Source organism: Staurois parvus, unplaced genomic scaffold (genome assembly GCF_062004578.1).
Source record: "Staurois parvus isolate SC_StPar_1 unplaced genomic scaffold, SC_StPar_1.0 ptg001418l, whole genome shotgun sequence".
Taxonomy (NCBI): Eukaryota; Metazoa; Chordata; class Amphibia; order Anura; family Ranidae; genus Staurois; species Staurois parvus.
In genome coordinates, this window is record NW_028319214.1 from 3,356,388 (window position 1) to 3,373,010 (window position 16,623).

A 16,623-nucleotide genomic window follows, 5' to 3' on the forward strand; every position below is an offset into this window, starting at 1 on the left:
ACGAATGCTATGCCCCAATACCACTCGTACCAAATTTCCCCTAAAATAATTAGACCCACTCCATTTTGGAGTATTAATTGGCCATAGCGGCCATTTATTAACACATAACCAATATAAAATATTCCTTTAAGCAGAAAAAATAATAATAATCAAGGTTGTTTCTCTCTGAAGGCACTAAGGAACCAACATTTGTTATGTATCTGCAGAATTATTTAAAGTGTTACTAAACCCACAACAGTAAATCAGTCTGTATATGCAGTACAGCATGCTTGTTATACTCACTGTGGAACCTAAGAAGTTAATCCTCTGCATTGTGTAAAAAGGCTGTTTGATCCTTTCTTCTCTGCCCCTCCGCTTGTTGAAATGACCACCTGATACAGACTGAATCCGTAGTCATGTGCACGTGCTCAGTTTGGTGTGTATTGCTAGAGAGGTTTTTTTTTTTTTTTTTCTTGCGAGAGTGCATGTCATCAGCACAGGGCCAATCAGCACTATCCAGACAGAGGTTCAGGGGTTTCACATCCTCCTAGAGCAGAAATAAAACTCCTCCTACAAGCTTTAACCAGTGCTCTGCTGAAATCACAAGACTCCTCTAACTGCTGATGAGAAAAGGTATTTAGCCGTTTATATAATACTAAAATAATTGCATTTCCATGTTGTGTGTACTATGGGAGATTATATATAGTGAATACAGGGTCTGGGGTGTAGTAATGCTTTTTAAGGTTTCCCAGCAGCAAAAGGGGACCTTTAAGTAGTTGTACAATCCCAACTCTCTGCAGATACCTCCATGTCACAAATTCCCAGTTAATCCAACATTAACTGGAATTCTACAGAGGGTAGACTATAGATTGGTCCCTAGTATGTGATATCACTGTTAATTCTGAACACCTCCAAAGATCCCACCCGCCAGACAACATCGACCACTGTGGAACGCCAATCGATATAGCTGGGCAGGAGGGTGGAAAGTTTCTTCTTTGTCCTTTGGCTTGACACTGCTTGACGTTTTCTTAATCCCACCTAGACAGCTTTTGAAGCCCCTCCTAAACTTTCAAACGCAGCAATCCTAGTATGTAACTTCCTATCTCCTGATTTTAGCTGGTAACCCTCTATTTACTTGTTCCCTGTTTACCTTCACCCATTTATTTTTTACTTTTACTTCGAGCCTATTGTTTTCCTTTTGGTTAGATTAGAACGGAGATACGAGAATTGTGGGCAGAGAGTACACGTCCTGATAAAATAAACTTTTCATCATTTTGAATGTAAAATGAGCATCCAGCTCACACCAGCCGAATTTATAGGCCCAGAATGAGGATCTGCTGTTTTTGTTCTAAAACCACTGTTGCTGGTTAGTGTTTGGTAAATCTTGGTCACATGCACAGGCGTGTGCTGTTTTATGCTTCAGGGCTTATTCATACAAGTGAGCAGATCTGTCCTTCAATTGGAGTCACTATCTGCTGTGTGTGAATCCACCTCAGAACTGTGTACAGTCAGCCCATGAAGATGTATGTACACACAACGGCTGCACAGACACAATCACGTCAAAATTTGACATGCGGGCAGGAGTGATTGCACAGAGCTGAACGCAGATACTGTGCATCTCCTTCTGTGGGCTAGCTACACTCAGCTCCAAGGTGGACTCAAGCAGCAGACAGTGACTCTGATTGGAGGATGGGTCAGATTGCTTGTTTAGATGAGTATTAATGACAGACCTGTTTTTCACACATGATTCACTCCTAGTATAATTATTTGTAATAAAACCTCAGTACTGTGTGTACAATGGAATGTTACGTAACACATCTTAACTTTTATTTTAGGACAGGAAGATTATGACCGGCTGCGTCCCCTCTCCTATCAAGATGTTAATTTGGTTTTAATTTGTTATGATGTTACAAGCCCTACCAGCTTTGACAATGTTTTAATTAAGGTAAGACTGGTCTAGTAATTCTAAATGTTTATCTTGCTTTCGGGCACAATTCATGCCTCCTCCTCACCTCTGTATGTCAGACTAGCAGAGTACAACTAGATGATTATTCATTCTGGGATCAGCTTCAATTACCAGATATGAGCCCCTTACCATCAAAGTGTATGAGGGAAGTAAGGTACAGGATTATGAAAGTGGAAACATTTGGGAAAGAGAAAAGGAGTTCAGAAAGGATGTAAATATATTGAGAAATTTTAACAAAAGGAAATTGTCACCAGCTGCCCGTGACTGTCAGATGCTGATCAGGCAATAAAGAAGATCTGTAACATTAGGCAGTTTAACACATTTATGCTGTTTGGGTTGCATTGAAATACTGTTCACATTCTATATTCTAGCAAACATTTTGTTCTGAGGCTCCAAATTGTGTATTGCTCAGTGAATAGTTTGGGGGGAGTAAATGTGGCTATGGCTATTTGTATTCCACTTGATCTAATCTCTAGTTATTGCAGAATGAATGGAGCACAGTTAACACTTTGTGTGGGATTCACTAAAGCTTGTGCAGAATATGTAGAAGTAGTCTGACTGAACAAGGTATAGGTGTGATATTTCCTGGCACTTAAAGGTAAACTCCAGAAAAACTGCTAAACATACATTTCAAATATGCATGCAGACCGGTTTACCTGTCATATGAATTATAAATTCTGTTCAGCCAGTTTTTGTGATTCACACTTAAAGTGGTTGTAAACCTCAGACATGAAATATGAACAAAGCATATCTTTCTGTAGTGTTTTTGCTTCTCTCAATCCCGAGCACGAATTGTCATTTCTCTTTGCTGCTTCGTTCCTCTGCTATAAGCAAGATTCACTTCTGACAAGTTTGTAACGGAACCGGACCCAGGACTGCACTAGGGTATTTCCGTTAAACTGCTGCTTCCCTGTCCGAACACAGATCCATGGACACCACTGCTGACCAAATAAGACGAAACAGCACCAGACTTGTATGAAAGACAGGAAATGGACTCCTTTATTTTAACACAGATACAAGATATATACACAGGGTGGGGAAATACACACCCAAAACAGGAAACACATCAGCAGGCCGTCCCATCAGGGGGAAGGGCTGCCGGAAACATTACATCCCATCCCAAGCAAGACACACAATAGAACAATGGGATGCACCACATGGCAGTGAACAATGAACAACCCCCACACCAATACACAAACATTACATCTCATAATAGTTTGCTAGAACAATGGGATGCAGCCGCATGGCAGAGAACAATGAACAATCCCCTCACCAATATTAGAACATTTCACCCTGTACCCCTAACAGGCACAGGGTGACTTACACATAATGGGAACATGGGGAGCTGAGACAGGGGTCCCCCCACCCCCAAAAGTCACTCCCGTCACAAAGTTTTTCTGACACCAAGAGAAAAATGGTGACAGAGAACGGACCTCAAGCAGACTGACAGCCTCAGCTCTGTTTTGGTATGCTGTTTGGAGGGGGTGCGTCTCTTCCCTCCAATCAGCTGTCAGAGCTCTCCTCACTGATGTAATTCCAGCTCTCCACCTGCTGCTTTTCAGAGCTGGGAGATCCTGTGTACATTTTGCACTTTGAATGGATGTAATAGATGGCTGTAGATAGACCGTTAACTTATGTAGAACCTCCCTCCCCCCTTCCTCACCCTCCCTTCTTTGCTCCCCTTCCACCCCCCCCCCCTTTTTTTTTTCTTTTTTCTCTTTCTCCCTACTAATTCCCTACCCTGCTCAGAGCCTTCTCCATTTTTCCTCTTCATTAACTTCGGATACATTGCCCACCTGCTGGAATGCTTTCATCTATTTGTTTTCCAACCACGTCGTCTCCTGTTCCCTTTGCTTATCACATGGACACCGACTGCTACTTTTGGGTTACCTCAACAACATACCATAAGGGGCTAAGTATTATTTGCCTCTATACACACTTTCCTGCGATCATCATACATACTGTCATTATGCTTTTCTCATACCATTGCCCCTTCATCGGCCTCTGTAACCGATGCTTCAGATTAATACTTCTGCCAGTGTTGCGACTCCATCAGGCTGTTTGAGGAACTGAGACCTGTTGTGCCTTCCTTCACCTCTTATTATTTATAATGCTCTGATAATGTTCCATAATACGCTAATTGTTGCGTATACTTTGTCATCCATTGTATGCATTTCTGCTCTCGTGATGCTTGTACCCGCTGTATGCTCTGAGCTCTTCAATAAATATTATGGAAAAAAAAAAAAACTTATGTAGAAGAATTTGTTTTATCTATGTATCACTTGAGGCCAGTCACTTCACTGGGTATATGTAAGGGTTTACAACCACTTTAATAACCAGGAAGATAACTCTATTTTCTGGTTCAGCTTTACAGCTTCCTGTGTCACATTCATGCTCATTGGACAAGGGATCAGCAGTGTGATGATGTTGATTTATAATCCAGTTACTAGGCTGGAAGCAGAGAGGATACAAGGAAAACTAAAAAGCTGGACCAGGGTATAGTGGTGTCACCTACCTGGCTCTGCTGAATGAACTCAATCAGAAATCCTTGAACTGGTAAAATAGTTCACATGTATTTATTTTCAATTATATTTGTCTGAAGTTCTGCTGTAAAGAGAATCTGTTTAGCATACAATCAGGGGAATGGCTGTTGCTGATGTGCATTTAAAGATGTGTTCTCCAGGGCTGTTGTCATTTCTTTACTTCTTGGTAATTCTTGGTACATCAGGTTTCAGGGCCGCTGATATGCACATACTATTTTTCAAGTCATTGACTTGCTCGCTTAGTAGTGTAGGAGGGATAAGGATGACCACCACCAAGCATCAACAGCGTTCACTCCCATATTTCTATCCAAACAGGTTCATTCTGTATAGGGAAGATGGTAGAGATGGCAGTTAGCTTAGTCCTATCTGTAGAGCAGGGAATTTGTGCGTAATCTTGTCTTTCTATATAAAATATCCTTGTTAGACATCTTAGGTTATTCTTGTTTGACAGCTCAGGTTGGGCTGTCGCCACTGTACAGATTTTTGTTACTATAAAGGTTCTTTGCTATAATTAGCAGTTTTTATCTCTTGCATATAGCAGTCTGGAGAGAGATTTGTTGGTAGTTATCTATCTAAATCCGATAATGTCAGGAAGAAAACTGGGTGTGACTGCTGATACAGTGGTTAGGTATGCAATGTCCCATATGTCTCAATGAAAGTTAAACTTTGGTTGGGTCTGGACTGACATACCACAACACAATTCATTCATACATGTTAATGTCACATACCTATGGATTGAGGTTGCCATATTAATCCAACACACCTTCCTGACACAATTCCACTGGGTATTGTGCTTTAAAACTATATTCTTCATTTCCACTTCCACTCAATACAGATAACACATCTAGGTTAGAGGCTACACATCTGTCTTTCCCTTCCTCTACCTACTGAAATCATTTGTGTCCGCATCAGAGTCAACCCCTATTTGAAGTGAACTCGATTATTGGTCATATTTGGGCCCAGCAAACTTGTCTGTTTTACAGAATTCGAAATTACTAGCAACTCATTTTGGCCAGTGAGCCATCACTTTCCATCATTTGTATGAGCATCCATGATAAGCTAGTGCCAGGGTTTACTAAATGATTTGTGATTTTATGTTGTAGATCATCTGTTTTGCTCTTTTTCAGTGGTATCCTGAAGTGCATCACTTTTGCAGAGGGGTGCCTATAGTGTTGATTGGTTGTAAAACAGATCTGCGTATGGATAAAGAACGGCTGCGCAAATTGAAATCCTCTCAGCAAGAACCAATTACATACTTCCAGGTAACATACCATTCCTTATTCTCTGCATGTATGATTACCCCCCCCCCCCCCCCCCCACACTTCTAAACTCCATCTTGATAATGGAAAAGGCTTGTACTGATTTGGAAGTTACAAAATGAAATTCTTTTACCTTGCAGTTTGCATAAAGGAATTGAAGTTTTTAACTGGACTGTCAAATCACCTACCCTTCTTTAGGTGGAAAAGAATAAGATCTAAATATCATATAAAAATTCCTGTCGTGAAAGGGTGATGTTTTAAAAAGTATTCTGTAATGTACTGCTTAGCCTTGCTGCTCCTAGAATGCAGATGGGTCACTCTGATACACAGGAAAAAGAAGGGCGCACAGGGATGGCATTCATTTGGTACAATTAATGACATGTATTGCTCTAAAAAATCGGAGAGAAGAGAAATCATTAAGTCTACAACTGGAATCTTGGGAGCATGACGGGTAGCAGGCAGTGTGGTCTCCTTGTGATGGGAGTGGGGTACAGTTAGGTCCATATATATTTGGACACAGGCACAATTTTCATACTTTTTGCTCTGTACGCCACCAGAATACATCAAAATTAAACCAAATGAATTTGAAGTGCAGACTTTCAGTTGAATTCAAGGGGTTGAACATAAATATCAAGTACAAATTTTTTGAACTGCAACCATTTTTATACACAGTCCCTCCTTTTTCAAGGGCTCAAATGTAATTGGGCAAATGAATATAATCATAAATAAAATGTTCATTTTTAATATTTTGTTGAGCATCCTTTACTAGCAGTGACTGCCTGAAGTCTGGAACCCATGGACATTACCAAAGGTTGGGTTTCCTCCTTTCTGATGCTTTGCTAGGCTCTAACTGCAGCTGTCTTTAGTTGTTCTTTGTTCGTGGGTCTTTCTGCCTTTAGTTTTACCTTCTGCAAGTGAAATACATGCTCAATTGGGTTGAGCTCAGGTGATTGACTCGGCCATTGCAGAATATTCTACTTCTTTTCCTTCAAAAGCTCCTGGGTTGATTTCGCAGTGTGTTTTGGATCATTGTCCATCTGTACTGTGAAGCGCCGTCCAATCAACTTTGCTGCATTTGGTTGAATCTGGGCTGACAGTGTATCTCTAAACAATGCAGAATTCATCCGGCTGCTTCTGTCTTCTGTCACATCATCAATAAACACCAATGACCCAGTGCCACTGGAAGCCATGCATGCCCATGCCATCACACTGCCTACACCATGTTTTACAGATGACGTGTGCTTTGGATCATGAGCTGTTCTAAGCCTTCCCCACACACTTTTCTTCACGTCATTCTGGTACAGATTAATCTTAGTTTCACCCATCCAAAGAATGCTTTTCCAGAACTGGTCTGGCTTTTTTAGGTGTTTTTTGGCAAAGTCTAATCTGGCCTTTCTATTCTTCAGGCTTATGAATGGTTTGAACCTTGTGGTGAACCCTCCTACATTTGCTCTCATGAAGCCTTCACTTGATTGTAGACTTTGACAATGATACGCTCACCTCCTGGAGAGTGTCCTTCACTTGTCTGGATGTTGTGAATGGGTTTTTCTTTACCATAGAGATGATCCTGCGATCAAACTGTTGGCGCTATATAAATCTTGTATAATAATAATAATCCACCACTGTTGTCTTCCGTGGACGTCCATGTTGCTGAGCTCACCAGTGCGTTCTTTCCTCAGAATGTACCAAACTGTTGATGTTGCCAATCCTAATGTTGCTGCTATCTCTCTGATGGATTGGTTTCATTTTTGAAGCCTTCCAATGGCCTGTTTCACTTGCATGGACAGCTCCATGAAACTCATGATGTAGGTTCACAGCAATAGATTCCAAATGACTTTCAATGATACGCCCACCTCCTGGAGAGTGTCCTTCACTTGTCTGGATGTTGTGAATGAGTTTTTCTTTACCATAGAGAGGATCCTGCGATCATGGACGTCCATGTAGCTGAGCTCACCAGTGCGTTCTTCTTTCCTCAGAATGTACCAAACTGTTGATTTGGCCACTCCTAATGTTGCTGCTATCTCTCTGATGGATTTGTTTCATTTTTGAAGCCTTACAATGATGTTTCCCTTGCATGGACAGCTCCTTTGAACACATGATGTAGGTTCACAGCAATAGATTCCAAATGCAAATACCACACATATTAACTCCAGACCTTTTTACCTGCTTAATTGATGAAGAAATAACGAAGTAGTAGCCCATACCTGGCCATGAAACCGCTTTTGATTCAATTGTCCAATTACTTTTGGTCCCTTGAAAAAGGGGGGATGGCTGCTCTTAAGAGCTGTAATTCCTAAACCCTTCCTCCAATTTGAATGTACATACCCTCAAATTAAACCTGAGAGTGTAGATTTTCAGCCCATATCTATTGTATAACTATATGTTTTGGTAAATACCTGAAAAAAATGAAAATGGTGCCTGTGTCCAAATATATATGGACCTAACTGTATGGCAACGTTTCAGTGTTGTCTTCTACACCGTCAGCCTAAATAGGTGAATGGGGGGGAGGGAGTCCCCAAAGCCTGTTCCATACTAATCTGCCCACCATGGCAAGAGGTGGTGGAGCCAAGCTTTGTTGAGCATCAGAACACCAAGCCATTCTATCACAGTATACGGCAGAATATACAGCAGTTATATATTTCAGTATGTAGTTCACCAGTATATATTTGCACCAAATAACTTTTTTGTTTTTTTTTTACATTGCGGTCTGCCCTTGCATTTTTCTCCTTCATAAACTGACCATAAACATGGCAATTTTATATTCATTCCAGCCACTGTCTGTCTAACAATTACATGTAGTCTCAAGTAAAAGTAATCTGCCAACCACCCATGAGTATGATCAACCACAAGAATTCAGTCAATTGTGAAGATGAAACTGGGCAATAAGTTGACCGTTTTAATACAATTTATTGTAAGGGCAAATCAAAAACTCAAAAAAAGGAAAAAAAAACAGAATTTTTTAAAATGTTATCAGGTTTTCACAGATTTAAGCAGTCCACTTTGTTTCAACATGCTTAAGGGAGAGTAAAGCTCTCATAAGTGTGCTGCCGTTCCCTTATTGTCCAGTAACAGGCTGAGTAGGGTTCTAGAATATGCTGCAATGTATTGTAGTCTGTTAGGGAGATTAGGGCCTGGTTGTGTTGTCTAGCAGTTGTGCCGAAATTACAAACCTAGTTTAACAGAATTCCTTTGGGAGGATATCACAAATGTATATTTTAACTGTACGTTTTTGCTTTTAACTTCAAGTTCAAATTTAAAGACCGTGTTACTTAAAATAATTGATGTAAGTAACTGGACTTGGATGTCATTTAGTATCTGTAGGCAATCGGCTCATACGAAATAAAACCCCAAGGACAAAAATGTTATATATTGCAGTTTTCTATTTCTTTTGGTGTCATGGCTTCACTAGTTTTTCTTCTTTATTTTTTTTTTTATTCTCACCTGAAGATCCTACCAGTAACACGCCAAGGAACACCAGTAACATTACAAGGACCAGTAATGTCCTTGGTTGACATTACTTGCTCCCTGTGCTGTATTAATGGATAAGTGATCTTGTCGCCCACCCCTATTTTCCTCTTCATAACATAGGGGAGAGTTGTCCTATAGTCTGAGAAAGTTAGGGGATAACTGGATTTCTGGCAGAATCACAGGCATTGTTTGCAGCATCTGTAACAGACCAAAAGGGGGCAGATAGGAAAAGTTAAATGATGGGGTTTTACGTGACTGTCTTATGTTTTGTTTTAGGCATTGTGTGGGCTATTTTGGTACTTTGCACTTGCATTATATTTAATAACTTAATCCTGACTCTTGTAAAGCACTCATAGATTATGGGAGTTGCAAGCAAATAAAAGCATTCTTCTAAACAAAGGGAGATATGTTTTATTGTGTTTTTTGCTTTACAGGATTGCTAGATACATGATTCACTGCTGGTTTATTTGCAAGTTAAACAGAATTAAAGACTTGTGTCTCCTGCTTGTGGTTTTTGATTTGTATTCATACTTGTGTCTTTTAAAACATTAGTATCTGCATGGTCTAAAACATCGTATCTCACGGACGGCAGATTAGCCATCTTTACAGGTCTCTTGTAGATGGTGATAGATGCATGATTGTTTCAAGTGCTTGTCTTACAGGTGGCACTTAGGGATGGATCTTTCAAGTTGCTTCTGCTTGTATAACTGTCTTGTATAATATGTAGAATAGGACCAAAACGTTAAGTGGAAAGGAAGTATGCATTAAGAGAAGCAGAAGTTCTAGAAAAGTGTGAGGAAATTTGAAGTCTCGAAAGATAGATGATGGTTGAGTAAGCAAGGATATGGCTGACAGTCATAACATGGCTTTGTTTTGCTTTTGACAGTAACCTTCTTAATATTTAGAGTAATTTTGGCAAGAGCCTCTAATGGCTGTTCTTTGGGAACAAAACTGTTCTCAATATACAGCTAACAAAAAGCTCAGAGGCTGCAGCAACGTCCTCTCAACTAGAGAACAGAGGACCTTCCTGCAGCAAGGTCTAAACTATGTATCTAAAATTGGAATCTATTTGGGTCTGATTTGTATATTTTTTTCAACAGAAATAGGCTCTTTCATTTAAAAGTGAGAACAGATCTCTGAAAAGTGATTTATAATCATTACAATTTAAGAACACAAAATAACTGATTGCATAAGTATACTGCCCTTCACATCAGTGTTTAGTACATGCAGCTTTTGTCACAATAGCGCTCTTTTTTGTGCATATTTGCACATCTAAAGACAAATCTTTACCTGGTCCTCTGCAGAATTGCTGCCACTCTTTTAGGTTTATTGCAAGTGAACTGCTATTTTCAAGTACAGCCATAAACCCTTTATTGAACTGAGATCTAGACTCTGACTCTGCCCTTCTAGGACATTAATTCTGTTGTTTTTATGCTATCCTGTGTAGTTTTTGGTTTTGTGCTTCGGGCAATTGCCTTGCTAAAAGTCAACTCTTCTCCCTAGTCTCGGGTTTCTTGCAAACTGCAAAGTTTTTAGCCAGGATTTCCTGTTTTTTTTTCTTCATTCAACCCTAACAAACCATCCAAGGCCTACTGCAAAGAAGCATTGCCAAAAAGTAATGCAGCCACTACTATACTTTGTTTGGTTTGATGTATTTACGATTATGTACATTGTTTTGGCTTATATTCTATGGTCTGGTAAGACCAAAACTGAGATTTGTGGTCAGCAGACCAAACTCCATGTTTGACATTATTCCAGTTGACTTCAGAGCCTCCTGTACTCGGACCATAGAACATTATTCTAGTTGACTTCAGAGCCTCCTGTACTCTTTTATAATGCAGGCACGGTGCCATGTGAGGTTTAGTTAACCGTGGCTTTATTCTGCTACTCTCCCATAAAGCTGTAACTGGTGAAGCACCCATGCAAAAGTTATATCGATAATATCTTAGCCACTGAGGCTTGTAAATCCTCCAGAGTTGTCATAGGTCACTTGGTGGCCTTTCTTGACAGTCTACCAGTTGTATAGTTAAAGGATAAGAGCACCTTTCAATACATGTTACACCCATATTCAGGGTGTAACCTGTTCTGAAAGGACAGGCCGCTGCTTTGACAGCTAGCTGCGTGATTTTCTCCCGTCAGCTGTCAAAATGTAAAAACCGCCCTTCCCGCCATGTCACTCATTCACAGTCCTCTGTGAATGAGAGAATTACAAATCCTGACAGCCTTAGCGGCTGTCGGCCTGTAGCTCTCAATGAACTACCATGATGCTGTGGAGCGCTGTGGTAGTTCATTGATTCCTCCTGTCAGAGTGTATTGGCTTGCTCATACAGGATGTTCGGGCAAGCAGATATACTGCAGGTCTGCTGGTGCAATGCTTTACAGGCTCCTGCAACAAAAAAATAATAAATGCACTTTTTAAAATTTTTTTTTTACCTGAAAACAAAATGTGCATTTTATTATTTTTCGCCAAAAGGTGAATTTTTTTTTTTTCTGTTTGTGTTTGTTTTTTTCATTCAGCCAGTGGACATTCCTACATCATTCCTACATCCTCACTAGTGAGTTGGGTGGAGGAATTCCCCCTGCTTGGGACATTGTATTTTGGCAGTCTCCGCTGTCCGAATACACCGATCAGAGGCTGCAGCCAAGTGCTGATGAAAAGTTTTCAATCTTGTCTGTTCGACAGAAGTTGATCTAACGATTGACTTCTGTCAGATGAGGCCAGCCACATACGGATCGAATTCGGCCTGTTCCTGCAGAGCCACAGCTGTGCCATACTCTGTGCTCCGAGGAATCATTTCTTGTATCCATCCCCTAACTTGTACTGATTCACCAGAAGTTACATTTTCCAGATACAGCACATGTGTATTTACACTCAGCGGCCACTTTATTAGGTACACCTTGCTAGTACCGGGTTGGACCCCCTTTTGCCTTCAGAACTGCCTTAATTCTTCTTGGCATAGATTCAACGAGGTGTTGGAAACATTTCTCAGACATTTTGGTCCACATGGACATGATCGCATCACACAGTTGGTGCAGATTTGTCGGCTGCACATCATGATGCAAACCTCCCATTCCACCACATGCCAAAGATGCTCTATTAGATTGAGATCTGGTGACTGTGAAGGCCACTGGAGTACAGTGAACTCATTGTCATGTTCAAGAAACCAGTTGGAGATGATTTGAGCTTTGTGACATGGTGCATTATCCTGCTGGAAATAGCCATCAGAAGATGGGTACACTGTAGTCATAAAGGGATGGTCATGGTCAGCAACAATATTCAGGTAGGCTGTGGTATTTAAATGATGCTCAATTGGTAATAAGTGGCCCAAAGTGTGCCAAGAAAATATCCTCCACACCATTACACCACCAGCCTGAACCATTGATACAAGGCAGGATGGATCCGTGCTTTTTTTACACCAAATTCTGACCCTACCCTCTGTCGCAGCTGAAATCAAAACTCATCAGACGAAGCAACTTTTTGCCAATCTTCTATAGTTCAATTTTGGTGAGCCTCTGTGTCCTGTTCTTAGCTGACAGGGGTGGCACCCGGTGTGGTCAACTGCTGCTGTAGTCCATCTGCATCAAGGTTCGGTGTTGTGCATTTAGAGATGGTATTCTGCATAACTTGGCTGTAACAAGTGGCTATTTGAGTTACTGTTGCCTTTCTATCATCTCGAACCTGTCTGTTCAATATCCTCGGACATCAACAAGGCATTTTCGTCCACACAACTGTTGCTCACTGGATATTTTCTTTTTTTTCTGACCTTTCTCTATAAACCCTAGAGATGGTTGTGTGTGAAAATCCCATTAGATCATCGGTTTTAGAAATACTCAGACCAGCCCGTCTGGCACCAACAACCATGCCACATTCAAAGTCACTTAAATCCCCTTTCTTCCCCATTCTGATGCTTGGTCTTCACCACGTCTAGATGACTAAATGCATTGAGTTGCTGCCATGTGATTGGTTGATTAGCAATATGTGTCGCCAAGCAATTGAACAGGTGTACTTTAATAAAGTGGCCGATGAGTGTATGCTGTACTACAATCACTTAAGCACACACACACAGGTCATCTCCATTTAACTAGTTATGTGACTTAGGAACAGGTCATCTCCATTTAACTAGTTATATGACTTTGGAACAGAACTGGTTGCAGCAAGGATGAATTATGTCTTTCATATTAGTGATAATAAACCCTCTGTTTTCTTAAGCACTTTCAGGAGCTGATTTGATCACTTACTTAAAGTGGTGTTCCAGCCGTTTTTGTAGCTGCTGACTTTTAATAAACACACACTTACCTGTCCTGGAATCCAGCAATGTTCTCATCCACGCCATCCCTTTTCCCCTTCTTTCCTCCACGGCGCAGAATCTCAACTGTGGGCACCAGGCTGTGACAGCTTGTGGTTTCACAGCCTGGTGCCCACTGCACATGCGCGAGTCGCGCTGCGCTTCCTAATTGGTCCGGCAGTCTCCTGGGACCTGTGAAAGTCCCCAGGAGACTGTGGGAGGGAGGGAGGAAGGGGCCGAACTTCTGGCTCACTTCGCCGCGGCGAACTAAGCCATAAGTGGGAGCCGGGTATCTGTCAAAACCAGGTACCCGCTCTCACCCCCCCCCCCCCAAAAGGTGCCAAATATGGCAGTGGAGGAGGAAAATAAGCGTAGCGTCCACTTTTGAGTGGAACTCCGCTTTAAATTGGTATTTAAACCCAAAAGCAAACAATTTATTATATTGCAGCTTACCAATTCTTAGATACGATGGCTGCATTCCATCTCCTTTTTAGGCTTTCTTTCTTCTGTTTTCATCTGCAAGTAAGTTTGTATTTGAAAAGAAGAAGCTCTCCAGCAGAATGCAGTAATTACAGAGATGAGACTCCATTTAACACTAGCAGGAGTGCTTACAATGATCAGCTTTTATTTGTTTCTGTAAAACCTTTATCCTAAAAGGAACAAAACTGTTGCTGTAACTGCTTAAAAGTGTGAGCTGGAGTTTGGCTTGAACTTGTTAGTGTATCTAAAACTGCAAGTACGTCTAACACTCCTCTCCCCCAAGATTTAAAATTCTGTTGTGCAATGGTGCCCCTGTGCTCCTTCATCCAGAATGGGGGGCGCTCTAATACAGGAGGTGTGTTACTGATCACCGGGGAAAACAGAGGGAAAATGCCTAAAAAAAAATAAATCTGATGGCTAGCTGCAGTATATTACATTTTTGGTTTTGGGTTTAATACTGCTTTATATATACAGCTTCAGTCTCCTTTAATACTTGCCTATGTTCCAGTTTAAACTGGTGCCATGATCGCTGCCCCAGGTTTTCTTGTGTCAGGATGGCTCCTTACTCTTGCAGTGTCCTGTGGAGCTATCCTTGCATGCAGAGACTAGCCTTGTCTCCCTACACTGTATGCATCAATTGAAACACACAGCCCCATAGTCGTAAGATAGCAAGGTGCTACCACTGCTCCTCTCTACACGCCCCCTGGACTCTGGACTGCACTGTCCACTGTTAACTCTTTTCTGTGAGGACTGTTCTGTTCAGAGAAGCTGCACTGAGAGAGCAGGACACCGCAGCATTGAAAGCGGTAAAGTACAAGTGCTGGGTAAGTTATTTATTTTTAATAAAACAAGAATATGTGAACAACGGAGTGTGCCAAAACAATGATACATACAGTATGTATTTACATAACCGTGCAATATCTGTGGGAATCTACTAATTTGAATAGGGAACATTGTTGCTTTTGGTTCAGTTTATCCACAGTTTATTGTTGTTCAGTCATTAGTTTATATCTATAATAACATACTTCTTGTTTAAAGGGTGAAGCTACATGCAAAAACATACAAGCTGAGGAATACCTGGAATGTTCGGCCAAATTTCAGGAGAATGTAGATAATGTGTTCAGAGAAGCCACGCTCATTGCACTAAATGGCATGAAAAAGGAAGAGAGGATGAAAAGGAAGCACAAGAGCTGCCTGCTTCTCTGAGACTGGGACTGCATCTCCTGACTTCCCAGGACTGTCATTATAAAAGTACCTGGACTCCTTTTATTGTAAATACATTTTTGTTTTAATTATTATATGGGTATTTTATATTACAAGCCCAGTCTGATGGTGACTCATCCTGAAACATTTTAACTTGAGGACTATAAGTAAAGTTTTTCTGAATATGTTCAGGCAGTGGTTTCCTATGAAGGGAGGTGGATGTTGTCTCCGCATCTGTTCTTCTTGCATACTGATGAGTCGTCTGGAAACCACATTGCTACCAAGGCTGAGGATCTCTGGCTGGCTGGAGTTTACCTAATGCTTTTTATGCCCATGACTGCAGGACTGGCAGAGAAAAGTATACTAGCAGCTATGGCATTTTTCTGTAAATATAAAGATGAAAAATTACAATACCAGAAATAAAGATCATGCCTGAACCCAGACTTTAATTTTTGGTAGATATTAATATGAATTGAATTGGAACACTCAAGACACTCGAGTTGTTTTGAGTCATATTTGCATATATTGTATTTTTTTTCTAGAACAAAAATGTGCTCATCTTTATATGTGTGTTTTTCAAATATAACAGGTAAGTGATGGGATATTCTTTTAGATACTAGAAGCTTTTACAAAATATAAAATATTTGCCAATATCTCAGTGCTTGTTAGTCCCCGGGGATTTCAGGGTCTCCAGCATCTGTGGTGGTGAGTTCTCTGCTGACAAGATTTAATGGTACATGTAACTGAAGGGTTTGGAACATCGCATGAGAATATGCAAAACTCCTAGGAGGTGGAACTATGACCGGGAAATCACAATATCTGCATTCCAAGAGATCCAAGAAGCCTAGGATAGCTCGGCCCACCAGACAGCGCTTAAGCTGGCCATACATGGATTGAAATTAATCTGGTTCAGCAGAAACCAGCAGAGTTTTGATCTAGGTACAGCTGTTTCCATTTGAGAGGAGTTGCTCTAGTGATCAACTCCACGCAAACAAGACTGTAATATATGCTGCTGCAGCACTAATCGGTGTATTCTGGAAGCAGGAGACCTGCTACGAGAATACAGTAGTGCAAAAAGAAAAAACTATCTATGACTGAATTTACATATGCTGTAGTAGTCTCATCTTTTATTACTAAGGCTCCATGTACACGGGACGTGTGAAAACACTTCTGAACCATGGAAACTGACTGCTGGAAAACGTAGGTTAAAAAACGTCTGTTTAGCCGCGTTTGCATACCGCGTTTATGAGCATTTGTGTTTAGAAGCGTTTTTTTTAAGAACCTCAGGAGACCTTCCCAAATGCCCAGAATGCACTGAAAAACTGTAAAAAAAAAAAAAACTATTTCAGACATTTTGAGAGAAATGGAGAGAGCAGAAGCAGAGAGAGCAGTATGTGTTGAGATGACCTGTCTTTTCTGGTTGTATTCACTATGGATCC

General features: G+C 40.9%; 1 protein-coding gene across 1 annotated transcript in view; it reads left to right on the forward strand.

Moving 5' to 3' along the window:
- Positions 1-15,621, forward strand: part of RHOF (ras homolog family member F, filopodia associated) — a 74,622-nt gene extending 59,001 nt beyond the window's left edge. Inside the window, exons 3-5 of the mRNA XM_089662052.1 lie at positions 1,815-1,924; positions 5,616-5,750; positions 15,020-15,621. Of these exons, the coding sequence (XP_089518178.1) occupies positions 1,815-1,924; positions 5,616-5,750; positions 15,020-15,187 (413 nt within the window). The 3' untranslated portion in view covers positions 15,188-15,621. The remainder of the gene's footprint in view (positions 1-1,814; positions 1,925-5,615; positions 5,751-15,019) is intronic.
- Positions 15,622-16,623: the final 1,002 nt, after the last annotated feature.